This window comes from Mustela lutreola, chromosome 11 (genome assembly GCF_030435805.1).
Source record: "Mustela lutreola isolate mMusLut2 chromosome 11, mMusLut2.pri, whole genome shotgun sequence".
In the NCBI taxonomy this organism is placed as follows: Eukaryota; Metazoa; Chordata; class Mammalia; order Carnivora; family Mustelidae; genus Mustela; species Mustela lutreola.
The window spans coordinates 62,578,148-62,598,302 of record NC_081300.1 but is presented as its reverse complement, the minus strand read 5'-3'; the positions used below and the strand labels follow the sequence as shown (position 1 = coordinate 62,598,302).

Here is a 20,155-nt window from a genome sequence, read left to right as displayed (position 1 = left end):
ATGAAGGCAAAAACTGATATTCTCAGATGAAGGAAAACTGAGAGAATATTTGGCAACAGATGTGACCCAAAGGGAATATTAAAGGAGGTTCTACAGCTCAAAAATAATGTTAATCAGAAGGAATCATGGAACTTCAAGAAGGCAGAGGAAGAGAAATAGTAAATATCCAGGTAAATATAAAAGACAAATTTTCATCTCTTAAGTGAACATGTATATTGTTAAAATGATAATACTGTCTGGTCAGATTCTTAATAGACAGCTATCACATGAAGGCAGGAGGGCAAGGGGACCTATATGATTGTAAGGCTTCTATATTTTATATGAAATGAAAAATAATATTAACCCCAAAAAACTGTGAAAGGTTGAGAATGTACACTGCTACCTCTAGAGGAACCACTAAAAACATATAATACAAAAAGAGATACAGCTGAAAAGCCAACAGAAAAATTTCAACAGAGTATTTGAAAATATTTAAATAATTCATAAGAAGACAAGAAAGAAGAGACCGAGGAACCAAAAAATTAAAGGAAAAAGAGAAAACAACAAAATAGTGAACCAAAATAGAGTCATATCAATGCCTACAATAAATGTAAATACTCTTAACATGTTAGTTATTAGATCTAACAATTATAACCTATTTAAAAAAAAAAAAGACCCAAATGTAAATTATCTGGCAGAAACCCACTTTCAATATAAGACACAGATTAAAAGATGAAAAGAATTACCATACATATAATAAAAGAAAGTTAGTTGGAGAGAATATGTTAATGTCACAGAAAGTATACCTCAGAGAAAGGAACAGTACCAGGGATAAGAAGGACAGAAAATAATAAAAAGTGTCAATTCATCAAAAAGATGTAAGAGTCCTAAATATGTATTCAGCTAACAACAGAACTTCAAAATGCATGAAGGAAAAACTGATAGAACTAAAAAGCAGAAATAAACAAATACATAATTATAGCTAAGACTAAAACTCCTCCTTAGAAATTAGCTGAGTAAGTGGCCAAAAAGTCATACAGATTCCTGATTAATACTATCTACCTACCTGACCTAGCTGACATTAAGAGAATACTCTACCCAACAGAAAAAAACACATTCTTCTCAAATGCACATGGAATATTCATCAAGATAGACCATATCCTGGGTCATAAAACCTTAAAAAATGAAGAAACAAAAACATACAAAATATCTTCTCTAACATTATGGAATTAATCTGGAAATCAATAATGGAAAGGTAACTGGAAAATCTCCAAATATTTGGGAAATGAACAATATACTTTGAAATACTCAACTGGTTAAAGAGGTACGTAGTCCCAAGAGAAATTAGGAAATATTTTGCACTTAATAAAAATGAAAAACAAAATAATCAAAATGTGTAGGACACAGTTAAAGTGAGGCATGGAGGAAAAAATATAGCATTACATGCCTACATTCAGGGTACCTGGCTGGCTCAGTCAGTACAGCATAAGACTCTTGGATCTCAGGGTTGTGAGTTCAAGCCCCATGCTGGGTGTAGAGATTACTTAAAAAAAAAAAACCTATATTAGAAAAAGAAAAATCTCAAATCAATGATGTAGTCTTTACCTTAAGAAACTAGAAAAAGAAGTGCAAAATAAGCCCCAAAGCAAGCTAAAGGAAGGAAATTATAAGGATAGAGCAGAAACAAATGAAATAGAGAATAGTAAAACAATGGAGAAAATCAACAAAACCAGAGACTGGTTCTTTAGAAAGATTTACAACATTGATAAATCTCTATCTAAACAGATAGAAACAAACTATCTTCATGAAAGGATTATCACTCGAGACACAACAAACGTTAAAGAAATGCTATAAACAACCCAATGCACATAAGCTTGACAATTTAGCAGAAATTGAACTGAAGGCCACAAATATTAGAATGGAAAAAATAAAAAAGAACAAAACCAAGTGCTGACGGAAACGTGGAACACGGAATTCTTATACACTGTTCCTAAGAATGCAAAATGGTACAAGCATTCTGGAAAACACCTGGGTAGTTTCTTATACAGTGAAATATACATGTATCATATTGCCTGGCAATCCTACCCCTTGATAATTATTGGAGAGAAATGAAAATTGATGTGCAAACAAAAGCCTGTACATGAATGTGTACAGCAGTTCTGTTCACGTTGCTCCCAATGACCATTCACAGGTGAATGGAATACTCTCGAGCAATAATAAGAAACTATTGAAAAACGCAACAACATGGATGGATCTCCAGAGAATTATGGTGCGTGAAGGGTTACGTACAGTTATATGGCATTCCGGCCCAACTAGGCAGAGAGCACAGGTGGGCGGTGACAAAGGGCCAGGGGTTGTGGGGAGAGGCTGAGTATTGAGGGGGAGCAAGAGGAAGGTTCGGAGATAATGGATCAGCTTCTGGGTTGGGATTGTGGTGGTGCTGGTGCAGACAGGTGTTAAGAGTCACTCGAAGTACATTTCATAGTAACGATCATATTAATAACAGATCTTCACGAGTTCATTCTGATATAATAAAATAATTTAAAAAATAAACGGGGGAGAGTAGACAAATATTGCATGCAGAAAAATTCCCAATCATTTGTGGAGATACTCAGCTCTCAAGGAACCCCTCATGAGGGGCGGCCCATACTGAGTCCTTCCTAAGAGGACAGTCTGGAAAGGAAGAGAAAAGGCTAACTTTACAGAAAGGAAACCTGACAACCACTACCTCAGCCAGGTGACCAAGGCCGACATCAACAGTGATGTCATTTTGACAGTATGTACCATTAATATGTGATGAGATGATGTTTTATTTTTGAGGTCCAGCTCCGGGAACCCACAGCCCCAGTCTAATCATGAGAAAGACACCCACAGCCTAGCTGAGGAACAAACGTTCCACAAAAGACCTGACTGGTACCCCATAAAACGGCCAAAGCTAGAAAAATAGGGGAAATCTAAGAAACTGTCACAGCCCAGAGGACACTAAGGACACCTGACAACGAAATGTAATGGGATGCCCTGGACGGCATCCTGGGACAGAAAGGGGACATTAGGTAAAAACTCAAGAAATCTGAATAAATGTAGACTTAAGTCAGTAATGATGCACCAATGTCAGTTCACGATTGTGACAGCTGTACCATGCTAATCACATAAAATGTTAAAATAAGAAGAGAAGAGGACTCGAGCATGCTTCTGTGCACAAAGTAATGTACTGGGCCACTGCTCTCTTGGGATCCCAGAAAGAGTTCTGGGATGTTATTTTTCAAATAAAATATATTAGACAATATTGTGCTGGGTTTTTTTCAAGCTAGTCTATAGGAGTTACCACTAACACATTATGAAAACCCAGTTTCCTGCTTAGACTTTTCTGGCTTAGAGACAATTTCTAATTCTACTTAGGCGGCTTTAAAAAGATTCAATGCCAATTTTTAAGGACTTAGCCCACTTAAAATAATTCACCATCCTGTTTTTGCCCCCAGAGAAGCAGATTTAAATTCATCAGTAGTGTTCCTAATAGCTCCCTAATAGCTAAGCAAATTAGCTGATGAGTTTTGTCATAATCGTCATCACCACCATGGTCACCTGGAGAAGCATAGCAGCGTGCCAGGGAAAGGAAGAATGCATCTCCATCAGCCAAACCAGCTCATTCTCTCCTTGAACTACACAGCCATCCTAGTGGAAGGCTCTGAAGTGTCTGGCTCTCCAGGCTGGCAGGAACAGAAACCCACTTTGTGCTTCCCAGGCTACACCTGGGACCACAAAGGTGCTCTCTCGACAGGCCTGTCCTGAGCACTGCTTTGTCACCCTCCCGCCTTCCTGATCAGGACAGACTACATACAGCAAGAGTCCCAGAAGTGGCCCTTGGAAGCCACATCACAGACACAGTGACCTGGGCAGTCCAGTCCAGGTCACTGGGAAACTTTTCAGGGCTGCTGCTTCCCACCATGGGAATGGAGGTTTGACCACTGTCCTCCATGGCCTTTGAAATACAAGGAGTCCCAGGGGAGTCAGCAGGTTCACAAATAGGCATTAGAAACCAGCCTACAACTTAGTAGGACAATCCCTTTCCAAGTTGTCACCCTGTTGCTGACGCCCTGGGGGTCAGTGTCCCGTCCACAGCATTGGCTTACCACTGAAGCCAGGGTGGGGGCAGCCCAGTAAGTGATGCCCAGGCCCCAGAGGGGTGGTCCTGCCATAAGTAAGGCCAAGGGCACAGTCCCTTCCAGACTACGGGGCACCTGGGCGGCTCAGTTAAGCGTCTGACTCTCGATTTCAACTCAGGCCATGATCTCAAAGTTGTGAGATCATGCTCTGCACTGGGCATGGAGCTTGCTTGAGACTCTCCCTCTCCCTCTGCCCTGTCCTCAAAAGCAAAGTAAAACAAAACAAAACAAAACTAGAGAGCCTGGACCCGCCCACAACAGCTTTAGAAAGTGTGTCCGGGTGAGACAATGGAAGGAAAAGCCTGGGGGACAGTAAGATCCCTGTCCTGTTACCTGCAGCTCCCAGCCACAAAGAACTGGACACACTCCCTGGGCCAAGGAAAGCACGCTGCACCTCCCTGCTCAGGCCCATGGGCTGCCAGGCACAGGCCCAGCCTGTGCCCACAGCACCCCTCCCCAGCCCCGAGCCAGGGAGGCAGGTTTGCCGGGGGTAACTCAAACTTCACAAAGAAACCATTTCTGGAATGGGGCTCCGTTTGGCGATTCAGAGTCAAAGGCGCACTTCATAGCTCCTTTCCAAACCCCATGCATTGTCAGGGCCCTTTCCTCTTTGAAGCCTCGGTGAGTGATTGAAGCGTCTACTTTCCGAGGGGCAGATAGCACTGGGCCGGTAATCTGACTCTAAGCCCCGGGATAAAGGTAGTTTGTTTCCTCTCAGCCCGTCTGTCAACACCTCCTCAGTAATTAGCCCTAATTATTACCAAGGGCCAGCCTCCCATTCGGTTATTAAATCAGAAATAGTATCGTGGCCGGGCATCTGTCAACGCCTGACTGGCGACCTTGGATTCATTGAATCCTCTGTCAGTATCCCTGGCTTCAAAGATGCAGATCCCAGGGAGGGGTTCCGGGGACGCAGTGTGGCCAGCCCTGCCAGGGAGGGAGGGCTTAGGGGAGGGAAGACAGTGCTCTGAGCAGCCCTGCGCCCCACAGGCCCCATCCCTGCACCTGCCTTCCCCCTGGGCAGCAAGTGTGCACCCCAGCCACAACCATCCCCACCTCTCCTAGTGACTGATGGAACTCTGTGTGTACAGTGCGGTGGGTGGCAGGGGAAAGGGTTATAAAGAACGCCCTCCAGCAGCGCTTACCCTAGGGGACCAAAGGTCAGTCCCAGGCCTGCCTGTCTCCAGCACAGCCATGTCCCAGGAGCAGCAGGTGAAGGTGACCTGAGGCTCCACAGGGCCCAGTGCTGGCTGCTTCTTGAGAGTACAAGGAAAACCACCAAGCCCCGCTGCCAGGAGCCCCCTCTGAGCTTTGAATACAGACAGGGCATCTCCCCAGGGGCCAGAAAGACTGCGAAGCAGATGTGGGGGACAGCTGTTGAAACAATAGGCTTCTGTGGTGGAGTCAAGAGTGCTGCACCCCTGAAGGCCCTTGGGAGACAGACTGACAGCCGCCTCCACCCTCAGCTTGAAGCTTCTCGTTCTGTCCAATAGCAGCGAGTCACTTGCCCCATAACTTGGGAGTCCTGCTCCTGCAAAGCTCACAAGTTCCTGGCTCCTCTGAGGGGGAAGATGCCCCGTCCCGGCCCCAGGAGCTCCTTGCCTGCAGTAAACCCGGCAGTGTCCCACATGTGTCTAGACATCATCCCGCCAGGTCTGCAGGTACCCCTTCTGGAAGGGCTCCATGGCGTTTGGAGGAGAGGGCAATGGAGGCAAAGTTACAGTCACATCCCCTGGGACGTGGCTCCTCCGTGGGCATCAAGGCCCATGTGGTACAATGGGTGCCCAGGCAGAGGGGAGCATGGTGCTCCCAGCCGCATGCCTGCTCTCCCCTGCCACAGCACGGCCAAGTCCCTGCTAGGCGTTCTGCTGGGGCTCCCACGCCAGCCGGGTGAGACTGCGCCGGGGCGACCAGAGTGAGCCTCATAGACAAAGGCACAATGATGTCGGACAAAATGGCGGCTGCAGTGTGTGAGGTGTGGCCATGTGCTCCGCGGCTAGAAGGGGCTTCGGGCTGGGCCGCTGAGGCCAGCAGTTGCAGACTTCTGCTCAGGATGGGGGGGTGGGGCAGGCCAATCTTGCTAGACTAAAAGGAAACGCCAGGGAGAGGGGCTGCCGGGTAGCTGAGGCAGGCCGGCTGGGCAGGCAGCACCACTCCATGAACAGGCACCTTAAGATGCAGCTGAGGACGCCCATCACCCCCAGAGGCAGGTCCAGGGAGCCTGGAAAGATGGCAGGAAGGAAGTCCAGGTCAGGAGCACTTTAAGCTGGCCTGCCCCCACAAACTTCCAGGCAGGGGTGGGAAGCCAGCCAGGCCAGCAGCATTTTTTTCCCCAGTCAACACGCGGAAAAGCTCACTGTTTTACAGGAAGTATGACCATTCCCACGTACCAGTGCTGGCCTCTGGGGCCTGCTTCCGCCATGAGATCTGGTCCACGGCAGCCAGCTGCCCAGTGCTGATGACAGCCCCTAGACAACTCTCACCCTGGGCATGGAATGGGCCAATCCCCAGGGGATAGTGCCCAGGCAGCTCCTAGGAACCTGATCTCACTGGGAGAGAGGGTCTGTAACCATGGCGGTGGGGATACACTTTCCGACAGGGATCCATGTGTTTGCTCCTGCGACAGAGGCTACCTGCCTGCTGCCTCCTAGCACATGCAAGGCAGAAATTCTCTCCATTACCCAGGCAGCAAAGGGAGCCTTGCTAAAGTTCAGCAACTTGTGGGGGATGAAGGGGGACAGGGGGCATGGGACGTGATGATAGGGGCCAGGAAGCCATGGTGGAACTCAGGAAGCGGGAACCTGGAGTGGGGTGGGAACACAGGGGCAGAGCTGCACTGGCTCTGGGGTTACCCTCCTGCCTGTCACCATCCATGGCTCCCATTTGCACCCTGATTTTCAGGGAGAGGAACATAGGGGTCTTGGTGGTGGGAAGGTTGCCATGTCCTAGAGGACAGTGTACTGGATCGGTTACCTGGCCACCCCATGTTTCCTGAATTCCCCTACCCTCTAGGCCCTAACAGGCCTCCCATCTCTCTAACTGTGGCCTTCAGAAAATCTTGGTTTTGGTGCAAAAGTGTCAAGGCGAACAACACTCTGCACTCAGGACCCCATGGAGCACGAGATGCAGCACTCCCAGCACCAGGTGTCCCTGCACCAACCACACAGCACCTGCACGTATGGCCGAGTGTGGGCTCACTGTCAGCCCAGGCCCTGTGCTACTTAGGCACACAGGTAGAGAAGAGCCTGGAATGCTCCTCTCCACTGTCTGGCGGCCCCTCCCAGCAAGTGGATGAGCACCCAGCACCCACAGGCCCCAGTCCTGGCTGTGCCCCTCCTGAGGCCAGGAGAGAAGGAATGGGCTGCCAAGGGCACCCCGCAGACCAGGGACTTCTTCCGGGCTCACCGTCAACACCCTTGTAACAGAGATCACATTGTCCACTTACAAATGAGGACACCACAGCCCAAAGAGAAAGTGAGCTCAGGACGCCTGCTATCTGGCACAGCACAGTTGGCCAGCTGATCCACCAACAGGGTGCCCCCAGGATAGGGACTGACCAATGCTGGAGCCGAGCAGACACACCACGGTCCACTGTACCATCCTCTCCACTTCTGTTTTTGACATGTTTTTATAACTAGCCAAAACAACTGAAAAAAAAAAAAAGTGTCAGTGAGGGGGAGGGAGAGTTGGGAGTATTTCTCTATCAAATAATGAACACTCACTATAAAGCCAGATAATTGGTGGAGGACCAGACCAGAGAGCCAGGCATGTATGAGAAAGATGGCACCATGGGCAGGCTGGGCCTGCTTGGCATCCTTAACCTGGGGTGGGAAGGTCTGAGCCCTGTGGGAAAAGGGTCCTCTACTCTTTAGGGTAGGATAGGTCATGCTGTGGAAAACACAAGCCCCCAAACTCAGCGGCTCCATACCTCAGGGATTCCCACTCCTGTTACAAGTCTGGCACAGGTGGGTAGGGGGCCCTGCCTGTCACTCAGCGATGCTCCAAGGGTGCTCACCATAGCACTGTTGGAAATTGCAAAAATGAAAAACAAGAACTCCATCATGGGCATTATTAGGGGCAAATTGTGTCCATCCCCCTCACCCCCCAATTCACATGTTGAAGTTCTAGCCCCTACCCCTTCAGAATGTGACTCTATTTGGAGAGAGGGCCTCTATAAAAAGGGCATTAAGGTTAAATGAGGTCGTGTGGGTGGCCCTTAATCCAACAGAACTAGTCCCTATAAGAGGAATTAGAACCAACAAGCACAGAGACACAACCACGTGAGGACACAGGGAGGAGATGGCCATCACAAGCCAAGCAGACAGACTGCAGGAGAAACAAGCCTGCTAGCACCTTGATCTTGGGCTTCCAGCCTCCAGAACGGGGAGGAATACATTCTGTCATTTAAGCCCCACAGCCTTTGTAAACTTGCAGGCATCTTTCCACAGGTACTGATGAAGGCCTGCCCCCACTTTGGCGACAGCTGCCCTGTTGAGTGTCAGGTTCACCTTCTCCATGCTGATGGCCTTACCCTACGGGACGATTAGCCACTCATCCCTCAGAACTTAGGTGTGGTTTGCCAGCTTCCTTTGGCCACCATCATGGAAAAGGAGTGACAAGTATCACTTGTGGTTCACTGTGGTCTTTCCCCTGCCTCTGTGGTTGTGGAGAAGTGTGTCCAGTGAACTTCTGTTGGCATGGTTCCTCTGCCATGGGTGGAGGCCATACCAGTTGGTCTGTGACAGATGAGTAGTGAGACATGGGAGGTTGTGACTACAGCACAGTCTGGCTCATCCTGACTGATGGGACTGGACAATAGCTCTATTTACCTCAGTCTGTACTATAGGACCTTTGGGCTGTTTCCAGTCTTGCTGTTAATGCGGTGAGTGCCTGCTAGGCACCTGACAGAGCTCAGGCCTTACCCATTTGATCTTCCCACTACCTTGAGGTCAGGTGACACCAAGGACCATGAGCTTGCAAGTGGAGGCAAGGTGTGACCGAACTCAAGTCCATGCTCTGAAGCCCCACACTGAGGAAGAACAGTGGCCATCTGCATGTAAGCAAGTGGTCAGGGTCTGTGTGCTTAGAAATATTATTGGGGGGGAGGTGCCTGGGTGGTTCAGTGGGTTAAAGTCTCTGCCTTCGGCTCGGGTCATGATCCCAGGGTCCTGGGATTGAGCCCCACATCGGGCTCTCTGCCCAGCAGAGAGCCTGCTTCCCCCTCTCTCCCTGCCTATCTCTCTGCCTACTTGTGATCTCCGTCTGTCAAATAAATAAATAAAATCTTAAAAAAAAAAAAAAAAAAGAAATGTTATGGGGGTGATTTGTAGTATTGGATATTCCCACCAATAGCAAAAAAAAAAAAAAAAAAAAGCCTCTTTCTCCATACCTTCAGCAATTCTGGATATTTAGAACTTTGAAAGTTCTGGGATCACAGGCAGGAAAAAGAAAATCACCCATATTTCCCTTTAATCCATCTGGAGTGGAGCCTGGCGCAGAGTGAGGTGGGTATCCAGTTTTACTATTTTCCAGATGGCTAACCAGTTGTTCCAACTCCTTTTACTAAATAATCCATTTCACCCCCATTAATTTGAAACCATACCTTAAGCATGAACCAAATTCCTTCATTTATTTGGCTTTATTTCAAAGTTCTCTATTCTCCTCTGTTCATCCATCCACACCAATTCCAAGTACATTCATTGTTGCAGCTTTATGAAGAGTGTGGTCCCTCAGAGGACTGTATCCATGATACTTCTGGTGTTCAATTTTTCCTCGGAGACATGTACTTTAAAAACTCTTCTATTGTGCCCACTATGTCCTAGCTTTAGGAAATAAAATCTCCATGTTATTTCCAAGGCCACGTACGGGACAGGCACAATGATCTGGTAGACAGACCCTAGCACATCAGCCAGACCGTGAGCACAGCCAGCAAACCATGCCAGACTGTCCTGGTCCCAGAAGCAGCCTCCTCTAGCCTCACACCTGTGTGTGAAGAGCCGGGAGTGTTGAATGCCCTGAGGATTCTCTTCCAGTCACTCATGGCAGGGCCTCCTCTTCTGGTTCTGTGCTCCTTCTCCCCGCTCAGAACAGGAAAGCAGCTAGGTCACTGCATCTGCCCAAAGACAGGGCATTAGCATCAGCTGTCAATAAACCGTCACTCTGCAACACCATATGCACTGCCTATCTGCAAGGCCAGGCCAGAGCCCTCCCCTCCTCTCCTAATGCCACCCTCAAGGGCACCCAGGAACTGGCAACCTTGCCTTTGTCCCTAAGGCCCCACCCTCATTTCTTGTCCTTTGTGATGAGAGCCCAACCACAACTGGACCCATTTTCCAAAGTAAAATATAGGTCATCTGGCCCCTTCACAGGTCCTCTTGGGCCTGCCTCTGGAGAAGTGGCCCTCAGGAGAGGGATGCCAGACTATAAACCAAGCTGGCAGGAGCTGTCTGGAGCCCAAAGGAGGTGGCACTGGGGTCAGAAGGGAAGATGGTGATCTAGAGCTTAAAGGGATTCACTTCGGATTCACTAAATGTGGATGAGAAAGGTGCTCTGTGCAGAAGACAGCACTAGAGGGGATGTCAACTAAGGCACTGGGCCATCAGCCCAGAGAGGAACCCCAGGTTCTACGGTCAGAGATGTCTTACCAGCTCAAAAGATATGGCCAACAATATCAGACCCACTGGCAGGCCAGGGTCTGCCCTGCTATGGGAAAGTCTGAGCTGGGTCTGGAAAAGGAGGAGGGTCCAGACCTGAGCAATAGCAGTGGCGGGGGTGGGGGGCAGCCGTGTGTCTGGGGCTGGGTTACAATGTGCAGAGATTTCCTACACTTGATCAGAATCAAGACTGCAATGATTTCTTCTGTTCGATTGCTTGTTTGCTTTTAGGATTCTATCAGCTTCCCACTTATTTCTAAGACTTGCACCTGTTTTGCTTACAGGACACCAGGGCCATAAAACAGCTCACACATAAAACCACCTGAAGCCAGAGACTTTAATAGTGACAATTACTAAATACAATAATCCCAGCAGTATCTATTTTACTTAAAAATTTTTACCAGATATTTATTTGCTTCCTAATTTTTCTCTAAAATAACTAGTTTTAGCAGCAGTTCACGTTTCCACTTACTTTTCCTTCCTACTTTCCAGGAAAGCATTGTTTCCATAACTGTAAAACCGGAGGGATATGACGTTCTTGTCTAATTATCCCTCTGGGTAGGTGCACTGTACCTATCCTGTGTTAAACTTGGCTGAAAGGAGCTTCTGAACTCAGTTCTCATTATTAGAAAATCCATCGTTGTACAGAACAGGTCTTCCTTAATCCCAATCCAAACCTCTGGCCCCTGGGTCTAAAGCTCTGGTTTGCAGCCTGCTGCTGGATTTACTTCCGGCTCTAGGAGGTCAGTTCTCAAAACCACACTCCACCTGCTAAGCCTCCCACTCCCACCTATTCAGCCTAACTCCTGCCTTCAACCAGTCCCTTCAATTCTCAAAGCCCCCACCAGAAACCACACCTCCAACACTGACCTCGAGTGCTCGAGGCTAGGGCCTACCCGTTCCCAACAGAAGAGGCAACAGGGCTCCTGCTAACAAAATAAGGGCTCTGCCCGCCGGCACTCACCACACCACAAGTGGAGCCACGGATTCAACATATGTTTAATGAACACCGAACTGTGTATCAGGAACACAAAGCTGATCAAGATGGAGCTCCTGCCCTAGAGGCTCACAGTCTACCCAGAGATCCAAGTCATTTATAGTGTTAAGGTTCAAGTGCAGAGTGAGCAACGTGCAAGAGTGGGCAGGGAGACAGGGAATGCTGAAGAGCAGAAAGTGGGAGGGCAACATAGGCAAAGGCACTGAGACAAGAAATTCATGCCAACTTCTGAAGAAAACCAGGTATCACTAGAATGTGGATAAACAAAAGGGGAAAATGAGAATTGAATTGAGACTGGCCAGGAGGCCTGTATCTTACCTTCCTAGCTGGCCAGGGCTGGTGGTAAGCCCAAGGGAAGCATCTTTCTCTGCCATCCAACTTATACTAAATGATCAAAGTGGCTGCTTCCTCCATGCAGCCATCCTTAAATTCCAGCCCAGAGGACAGAGGTCACAGGAGCCAAGATGGGGAAGGCGGCCAAAGTAGAGACATCACCCAGGGGCAGATTCACAAGGAGCTGACAGGACAGACCTAGTCCAGTCCAGCCAACATTGAACAAAGGGGTCCAGGGAGTGGAACGGCTATAAAGACAGACAAAAATCTGATGAGACTGCTTTTGAAATTGTCCAACCAGTGAAAATGCACCTGAGAACCTACTGGGAGGCAGATTCTGGGCCACTGGGCAAGTCATGAGGATGATGTGCACAGCGAAGAGCCCACTATTCTGTTATAACAGGAAGTGGGGTGGTGAGGGGGACGAGAGGGCTGTTTGTGCTCAGAGGAGAGGCCAAGTGGGTGCACCTCCTACCCAGAAATAAAGCAAGTGGGTAGGGCAAATATCTGGGAAAGCCATCCCGTCCTGTTGGGGGGCTGTGGGCTATGTAGCTATGTAGGCCACTTGGTCACAAGGAGCACTGCTCCACCTGCCTGGGCTGTGTGCAGAACCCAGGGCTGTGGAGTGGGGAATGGGAGAAACTGCTAAGTCTCCTGGGGCTTTTGAGGTGTCCGCCACCCACTGTGGGGTACCTAAGGATGCCTCCTGGTCTACCTCCGTCTCAGAAATCTCCTCCTCTGTCTTCTGGGGGTTCTGGACACCCTGGTGGAACTGGATCTGGCTTCTGGACAGGCAGGTTAGCAGATCCTGAAAGTATAGGAGCAGGTGTAGGGGTCATCTCCCTTGGCTGGGATGGGGCTGGCCCCACGGGACCAGGATCAGTGTTGCATGCAGAGCTAGACAAGGTGGGGGACTCCACAGACCCAAGGCTGTTCTCCTTGGCCCACTGCTGTTCAGGGGAAAGTATTTCTGCGTGTAGAGTTGGAACTACAAACAGCAGGGGTGGCCACAGCAATGGGGCAGCGCCCATGTTGAGTACCAGGCCTCTGAGTACTTAGCTAAGTACTGCCTCACCATAGGCAGCTGTGGGGCCATTGTGGGCTGGCTTGAGGCAGCAGATAGCGGGGCAAGGTGATACAGCATGGTATTCAGTGAAACTGTTTGGGTTTTGAAAAACTTCCTTGAGATCCTGGCAGAAGAGCTCATAATCATCAGGAAGGAGCAGGTCCCTGTTGATGTAGGGGGCTGCCCATGCCTGGCGTCAGTCCATCAGGTGCCCTAGGATCTCCCAAGACACAGGAGAGGTTGTCCTGATAGTGCTCAAAGCAAAAGGACAGATCGGTCCAGAAGCCATGGGGAGCCATCAAAGGTGCATGGGTGTGAGATTGGCACACAGCAAAAGTCCACCCTGGGGGCCATGCGCCGGGCATGCACAGAGCCAGGGACCCTCCCTTCTGTGGGTTTACCACCAGGAACACTAATGGCCGTGCTCTTCTGCACAGTGGATGTACAAGCACACACACAGGGTCCCCACAGCAGGGCTGCTCAATCCAGGGATCCACTGGAGTGGGGAACATATGTGACCCCTAGAGAGACCTGGTCCATCTGCTGCCAAGGGTGTGCAATGGCATAACTGGTTCCCACCCAGATGGGATTGTGAGGGCCCTGCCAATACGCCAGCCAAGGGGCATGCTGGGAACGGAGGGGAGTTTCCACACCGACTATTAAGAAGAAGAAGGAAGAAAGAAGAGATGGTGCAGTGGGGAGAGTGGCCATGACACAACGGGACAAGAGATGGGCTGAAAGGAGTGTGGCAAACCCAGGCACCCCAGGTAACTGCTGAGGGTCAGAGGAGCTGACAGCTGTGGCCTCAGGAGTGTTGAGAAGAGCTGATGGGACTGTCAGACGCAGGCCACCATCCAAGGCAATCTGTCCAAAAACAAGGTGCGGAAGAGCAGGAACAAGGCCAAACCAGGTTCACTATGCAGCAGGAGGAATCTCAGGCAAATCCCAGGAACCCAACTAGGAGCTCTGAGTGGAAGGAGAGCCCAGAAGCCAGGCCTGTGAGGTCTGAGAAGGTGGGCAAATACCACCTGTGATGTTTCACGGGCAAGGTGTGATGGCAGATGCTGTCAGTCACAGGAGAAGGAAAGGGGGCCAGATCAGAATCCCCAGGGTTTCCTTGGATGGCATGGCTGGCTGTCACGGAGTTTCAAGGAAATGACAGAAGCAACCTTTTACTGAGTGCTCTATCTGTGCCAAACAATGACCACCTGAGGCTGGTACTCTTATCATACCAGAGGCAGAGTGGTAAATGAAGTAATTTGTCTGTGGCCACACACCAACCACCAACCACTCTAAAGACCACAGCTTAACCACCACTCGTCACCATGCTGGTTAGGAACTACCCTTCAATCCACCGAGAAGGAGTCCCTTAGTCACCCCAAACACTGTGACTGTTACGTAAATGTCAAAAGATCCTTTAACATCAAAGCACTAGGAGCTTGACAGGTGCTATCTTTATCCTCAACAGAAGCCTGGGGACCCGCTATTCTCTGTGCATCCGCGTTTTCCAGACTCACCTCACCACTCGGACTATAGCCCGTTGGCAAAGACACCCCACCTTGAACACCACCTCCCTGTGTCCCCATTCCTGTCAACAGCCCAGCATCCACACCCCCAAGTTTAATCCCACTTGCTACATCTTCTTTCACCAGCCCAAAGTCATTCCTGTAAAGGGCCTGGAGAGCAGTGGTCATCAACCCTAAGCAGCCCAAAGAGCCCCAACATGGAAAAGGAGGTTGCAACCAACCTCTTCCAATGCCAGGAGCCCTCTCCCAGGGCTCTCACGCTCCCCAGCTTATAGTGGCCACCTCTTCGGTCTCTCTGCAAAGGAAGGCCCACTCATAGCCACCACAGAACACATTCTGCAATCCCTGCACACAGACCCTAATGCTCCATCAAGTCACAACAGGGCACCACGGCCTGCACACACCTTTGGACATAGTTGCCCATGTGTTTATCTCTCCTGTCCCCATCAGAGTGAGATCCTCCAGGGATATACAGCTCTGCTGGGCTTTCTGCTGAGCACCTCCCAGGGCAGCCTGCAGCACTCGAAGCTGCTAGGACCACCAGCACCCATCTTTGCCACCCAAGAATTCTGGAACCTCTCAGGTTCCAGTGGAGGTTCTTCCACCTGAAAACCCTTCCCATCCTAACACAGGAAAAGAATATGCTAGAGCCTGCCAGCAGCAGTGGCCTAAGGGGCAGCACACAAATGCAGCCCACTTGTGAGCCCAGTTCAGTCCCTCATGGAGTTCTGAAAACCAGTGACTGCGAGCCATACCCCAGCTCCTGCCACCAATCAGAGGTTATGTGCCAGACTGCATGGAAAAACCACATCCCATGCTCAGGACAGGTCGTACACACGACCCAGGTCTCTGCCCTGGATTCCTCCCAGTCCCAAACTCCCATCCCCAATCAGAACCCCAGCTGTTTCCTGCCTGCTCACCAGCATGCCTGTGTGCCCCCTGTAGCCTGAGGGAGAAGAGAAGGTTCCCTTGCTCCAACCAGCCAGGCCTGGTTCAGGCTTTGGGCCTGAACCTTCCTTGGCTATCAGTCTGTTGACCTCTATCCCTTCTCTCCCCACCCTAACACTGAAGGATTTGGGCTCTTCTGGACTGCACAGCGCTTTACTCAAGGAACACGTACCGGGACGCACGCGCATTTGCCTCCACGCAAAGCCCAAAAGCACCGCGAACGCTACAGCATTCTCAGCTCCGAGGTGACCAGGGGCCCCGAGGGTAGAATAACTTGCCTAAGGCCTCACAGCGAGTGGAGGGCAGACCACTGCACCACCCCTCCCGCAAACGTCATGCAGGAAACAGCCGGGATATGAGTTCACAAGTCCCACTGCAAAAAGAAGCCGACCTACCTGAGGCTGCGCGAAGCGTCTGTGAAGAGGGTCTACGGATCTGCGGCTGGAGACTGCGGACCGGTCCCCTCCCGGAGTCAGAGTCCAAGTGCCACCTAAAAAGTGCAGAACAATATCGGCCGCCGTGAGGCTAGGCGGGGCGCGGGGGCGACCTCCGAAGACCGCGGGAACCACCCGAACAGGACTCCAGGATCTCCCCAGCCTGCGGCGCGGACCGAGAAACTGAGGCTCGCCGTTCGGAAGGGCAACTGGGACACAGTCCGGGGACTCCGAGCGCTTCTCTGAGGACACGGGCTTAGGAAAGGATGGAGGGGCGGGGCCCCAGACGGCCGCTCGGGTTCCCGCCGCCCCACTGACCCGCAGGGCAGAAGGTGGCTACACCCGTTCGGACTGGCGCTGCGCTCAGAGCCGGAACACGTCGCGCAGCCACGCCCCCTGCGTGCGCGCGGCCGCCCCCTACTACCCGCGGTCGCTTCCCAGGAGGGCCGCGCCTGCGCCCTGAGCCTAGGGGCGCAGGGCTGCGCATGCGCTCCCAGGCCTTGCCAGCGCGGCAGTGCGGCGCGGGGGGTCATGGGAGTGCGTTCAACCTGGCGGCGCGAAGTCCGTGGAGTGGGACGGGCAGCTTTCGCGCGCGTGGGGCGGCCAGGGCTGGCGGTGTCCGGGAGGGAGACGGGAAATGCTCTGGGGCTGAGGAACGGATAGCTTGGAGGAAGGGGCCGGACACCCACCCAGCTCCCCCAGAGAAGTTGGAGCCGTTTCCACTGCCCTCCATTAGCTGGGCACTGGGGCGCTACTGAAAGTCGGAAGGGATGCTGGGGACAGAGGGCATCAGGGAGGGTTTGGGCATAGAAGGGCAGCAGCGCTTCCATGTAAAGTGTCTCTCACCACCCAGTGCCTGGTTCTACATAACCTCCGGCCCAGGAGTAAAAGGGCAGGGCAGGACTGGCAGCGAGGAATCCTCACCGGGGTGCCTAGGGGCTGGCAAGCGGGGGCCTGTGGGTTTTCTAATGGGTGGGTCGAGGCTGGACCGAGAGAGGACAATGAGGGCAGGCTGCCAAGGCCAAGTTTGCTGCCCCGGAGTGGCAAGCCCAGTCAGCACCCAGAGACTTTGCAGAAGCGAGTGGAGCATGAGATTGGGTGCTTCTCGCGTGCACCGCTCCATGTCTCCTCTTCCTGTGCTTAAGGTGAAGAGGTGGGAGAGGGGGCCGGTCCCCCAGCCCAAAGACCAAATGCCCTGTGGGCCAAGGACCTGGATGCCGGCCAGATGTTATTAAAGCCATCAGTGAAGTGGAATTCACTGGAAAAAGATGTTTCTCCAGGCGAGCACACACATAAGAGACCAGCTCCCTCTCTGCCCTGGTCTAGTGACTCCTTTCATGAAACCATCTCTGAAATGTTATCTGCATTTACACCCAAACTCTCTCTCTTTGATCTTTGAAACGCGAATCAAAGATCACATTGTACTTTTACTTGGGTCTGTGGGGCTTTCAGCTGCGTTGGCCAAAAATAATAAAAGTGGCACCCAGCCAGGAAACGCCTCCTTGAAGTGTGAATGAAACTTGTATTTTTCGGTTGTATCTTTCCTAATTGACCTGATAATTTAAACTTCCTGCCTCAAAGGAGAGGGGGAGTTCCCGACAATTTGACTTACCTCAGGCACTAGGCAGCTCAGGCCAACTCAAGGCCGGTCAGCAGAGAGCAGGCAGCAGGCTCCCTGTAAAAAAAACTAATCCAACCCAGCCAAGCTATCAGAAATCACCTTTTCTTTTAGATTTTATTTGTTTATTTGACAGAGAGAGACACAGCGAGAGATGAAACAAGCAGGGGGAGTGGGAGAGGGAGAAGCAGGCTTTCCTGCCAAGTAGGGAGCCCAATTCGGGGCTCCATCCCAGGACCCTGGGATCATGACCTGACCTGAAGGCAGATGCTTAACAACTGAGCCACCAGGTGCCCCAGAAATCACTCTTTTTTATTCAGATTGCTTTCATTCAGGCCAGCTTCTATGTATAAATATTTTTTTAATTGCAATAAAATATACATAACAAAATTTACCTTTTTTTTTCAAAATTTATTTTTAAAAATAAAAGATTTATTTATTTGAGAGCAAGAGAGTGAATAAGAGAGAAAAAGCATGAGAGGGGGATGGGTCAGAGGGAGAGGCAGACTCTGCTGAGCAAGGAGCTGAAGCCAGACTTGATCCTGGGACTTTAGGATCATGATCTGAGCCAAAGGCAGTTGCCCAACCAACTGAGCCACCCAGGTGCCCCAAAATTTACCCTTTTTAAAACCATTTCTAGGTGTACAATTCAGTGGCATTAAGCATATTCACACTGTTGGGCAACCTTCACCATCACCCATCTCCAGAACTTTTTCATCATCTCAGACAGAAACCGTGCCCATTCTAATTCGTGGCTGCTACCTCTGTCCCAGCCTCTGGCAACCTCTATTCCATTTTGTTTGTTAATTTACTCATTCTAGGTACCTCATATCTAAGCGGAACCATACATTATTTGTCCTTTCACTAACAATAATGTTAAAGAGGTTTGCAGTGTAGCACCTATCAGAATTTTTATTCCTTTATAAGGCTGAATAATATTCAATAATATGTATGTACCACATTTTGCTTATCCATTCAGCTGTTGATGGCCACTTGGTTTGCTTCCATCTTTAGGCTATTGTGACTAATACTGCTATTAACATGGGTGTACAATTATTTATGTGAGTCCTGTTTTCAGGTTTTTTAGGTACATACCTAGTAATGGAATGGCCAAATCACATGGTAACCCTATGTTTAACCTTTTGAGAAACTGCCAGACTTTTCCATAGCAGTTGCATCGTCTAATATTCCCACCAGCAATGCACAAGGGTTCCAATTCCTCCACATCCCCACACTTACTCTTTTCTGGGTTGGTTGGTTTGTTTGTGTTTTTTTTTTTTTCTTTTTTGATAATAGCCATCCTAGTGGGTGTGAAGAGGTATTGCATGGTTTTAATTTTAGCAATGAGAGAAATTCAACATCTTTTCATGTGTTTATTGGCCATTTGTATATCTTCTTTGGAGAAGTTTCTTTTCAAGTCCTTTGGTCATTTTTTAATTGAGCTTTTCTTGTTGTTTTGTTGTTGCGTTGTAAGTGTTCTTTGTAGATTTTAGATGTTAATCCCTCATCAGATATAAAATTTGTGAATATTTTCTCTCATTCTGTGGTTTATCTTTTCAGTCTCTTGATGGTTTCCTTTGAGGTACAGAGCTTTTAAATTTTTTTTTAAAGATTTTATATATTTAACAGAGAGAGAGAGAGAGATCACAAGTAGGCAGAGAGGGAGGCAGAGAGAGGGGGAAGCAGGCTCCCCACTGAGCAGAGAGCAAGACATGGGGCTCGATCCCAGGACCCCGAGATCATGACCTGAGCCAAAGGCAGAGGCTTTAACCTACTGAGCCACCCAGGCGCCCCAAGCTTTTAAATTTTGATAAAGTCAAATTATCCTTTGTTTTCTTTTGTTATTTTGGTGTCATATCCAAATCGTTGCCGAATCCAATGTTGTGGAAATTTCCCCCTGTTTTTTTCCTAAGAGTTTTATAGTTCTAACCCTTAAGTTCAGGTCTTTGATCCATTTGAGTTGTTTTTTATATAACTTGGTATTTCAGGGTTTTTTGTTTTTGTTTTTGCTTTGCATGTGGTTATCTAGTTTTCCCAGTATCACTTGTTGAAAAGACTGTCCTTTTCCACATCAAATAGTCTTGGAACCCTTGTCAAAAATCAACTGACAATATAAACTTTGGTTTATTTCTGAGATTTCTATTTTATTCCATTGATGTCTATGGCTGTCACTATGTCATACAGTCTTGATTATTGTAGCTTCATAATAAGTTTTGAAATCAAGGGCGCCTGGGTGGCCCAGTGGGTTAAAGTCTCTGCCTTCTGCTCAGGTCATGATCTCAGGGTCCTGGGACGGAGCATCACATCAGGCTCTCTGCTGAGCAGGAAGCCTGCTTCCTCCCTCTCTCTCTGCCTGCCTCTCTGCCTACTTGTGATTGCTGTCTGTCAAATAAATAAATAAAATATTTTAAAAATAAGTTTTGAAATCAGGAAGTTTG

At 49.5% G+C, this 20,155-nt stretch overlaps 1 protein-coding gene across 13 annotated transcripts in view; it reads right to left on the bottom strand.

Annotated features, from left to right (window-relative positions):
• GNB1L (G protein subunit beta 1 like) overlaps positions 1 to 16,601 on the bottom strand; it is a 69,969-nt gene extending 53,368 nt beyond the window's left edge. For 6 of the 13 annotated variants that reach the window (XR_009345821.1, XR_009345822.1, XR_009345823.1 and 3 more), the window contains exons 1-2: positions 16,418 to 16,601; positions 16,061 to 16,155 (exon numbers count right to left, since the gene is read on the bottom strand). Coding sequence is in view for 8 of the 13 variants with exons in the window: in XM_059139340.1 (XP_058995323.1) it covers positions 16,061 to 16,155; positions 16,418 to 16,586 (264 nt within the window). In the remaining 5 variants the exon portion in view is untranslated. Of the gene's footprint in view, positions 1 to 9,744; positions 9,965 to 12,110; positions 12,374 to 12,818; positions 12,934 to 16,060 lie in introns of all 13 variants that reach the window. The other 7 variants (XM_059139343.1, XM_059139347.1, XM_059139345.1 and 4 more) reach the window with 6 other exon arrangements.
• Positions 16,602 to 20,155: the final 3,554 nt, after the last annotated feature.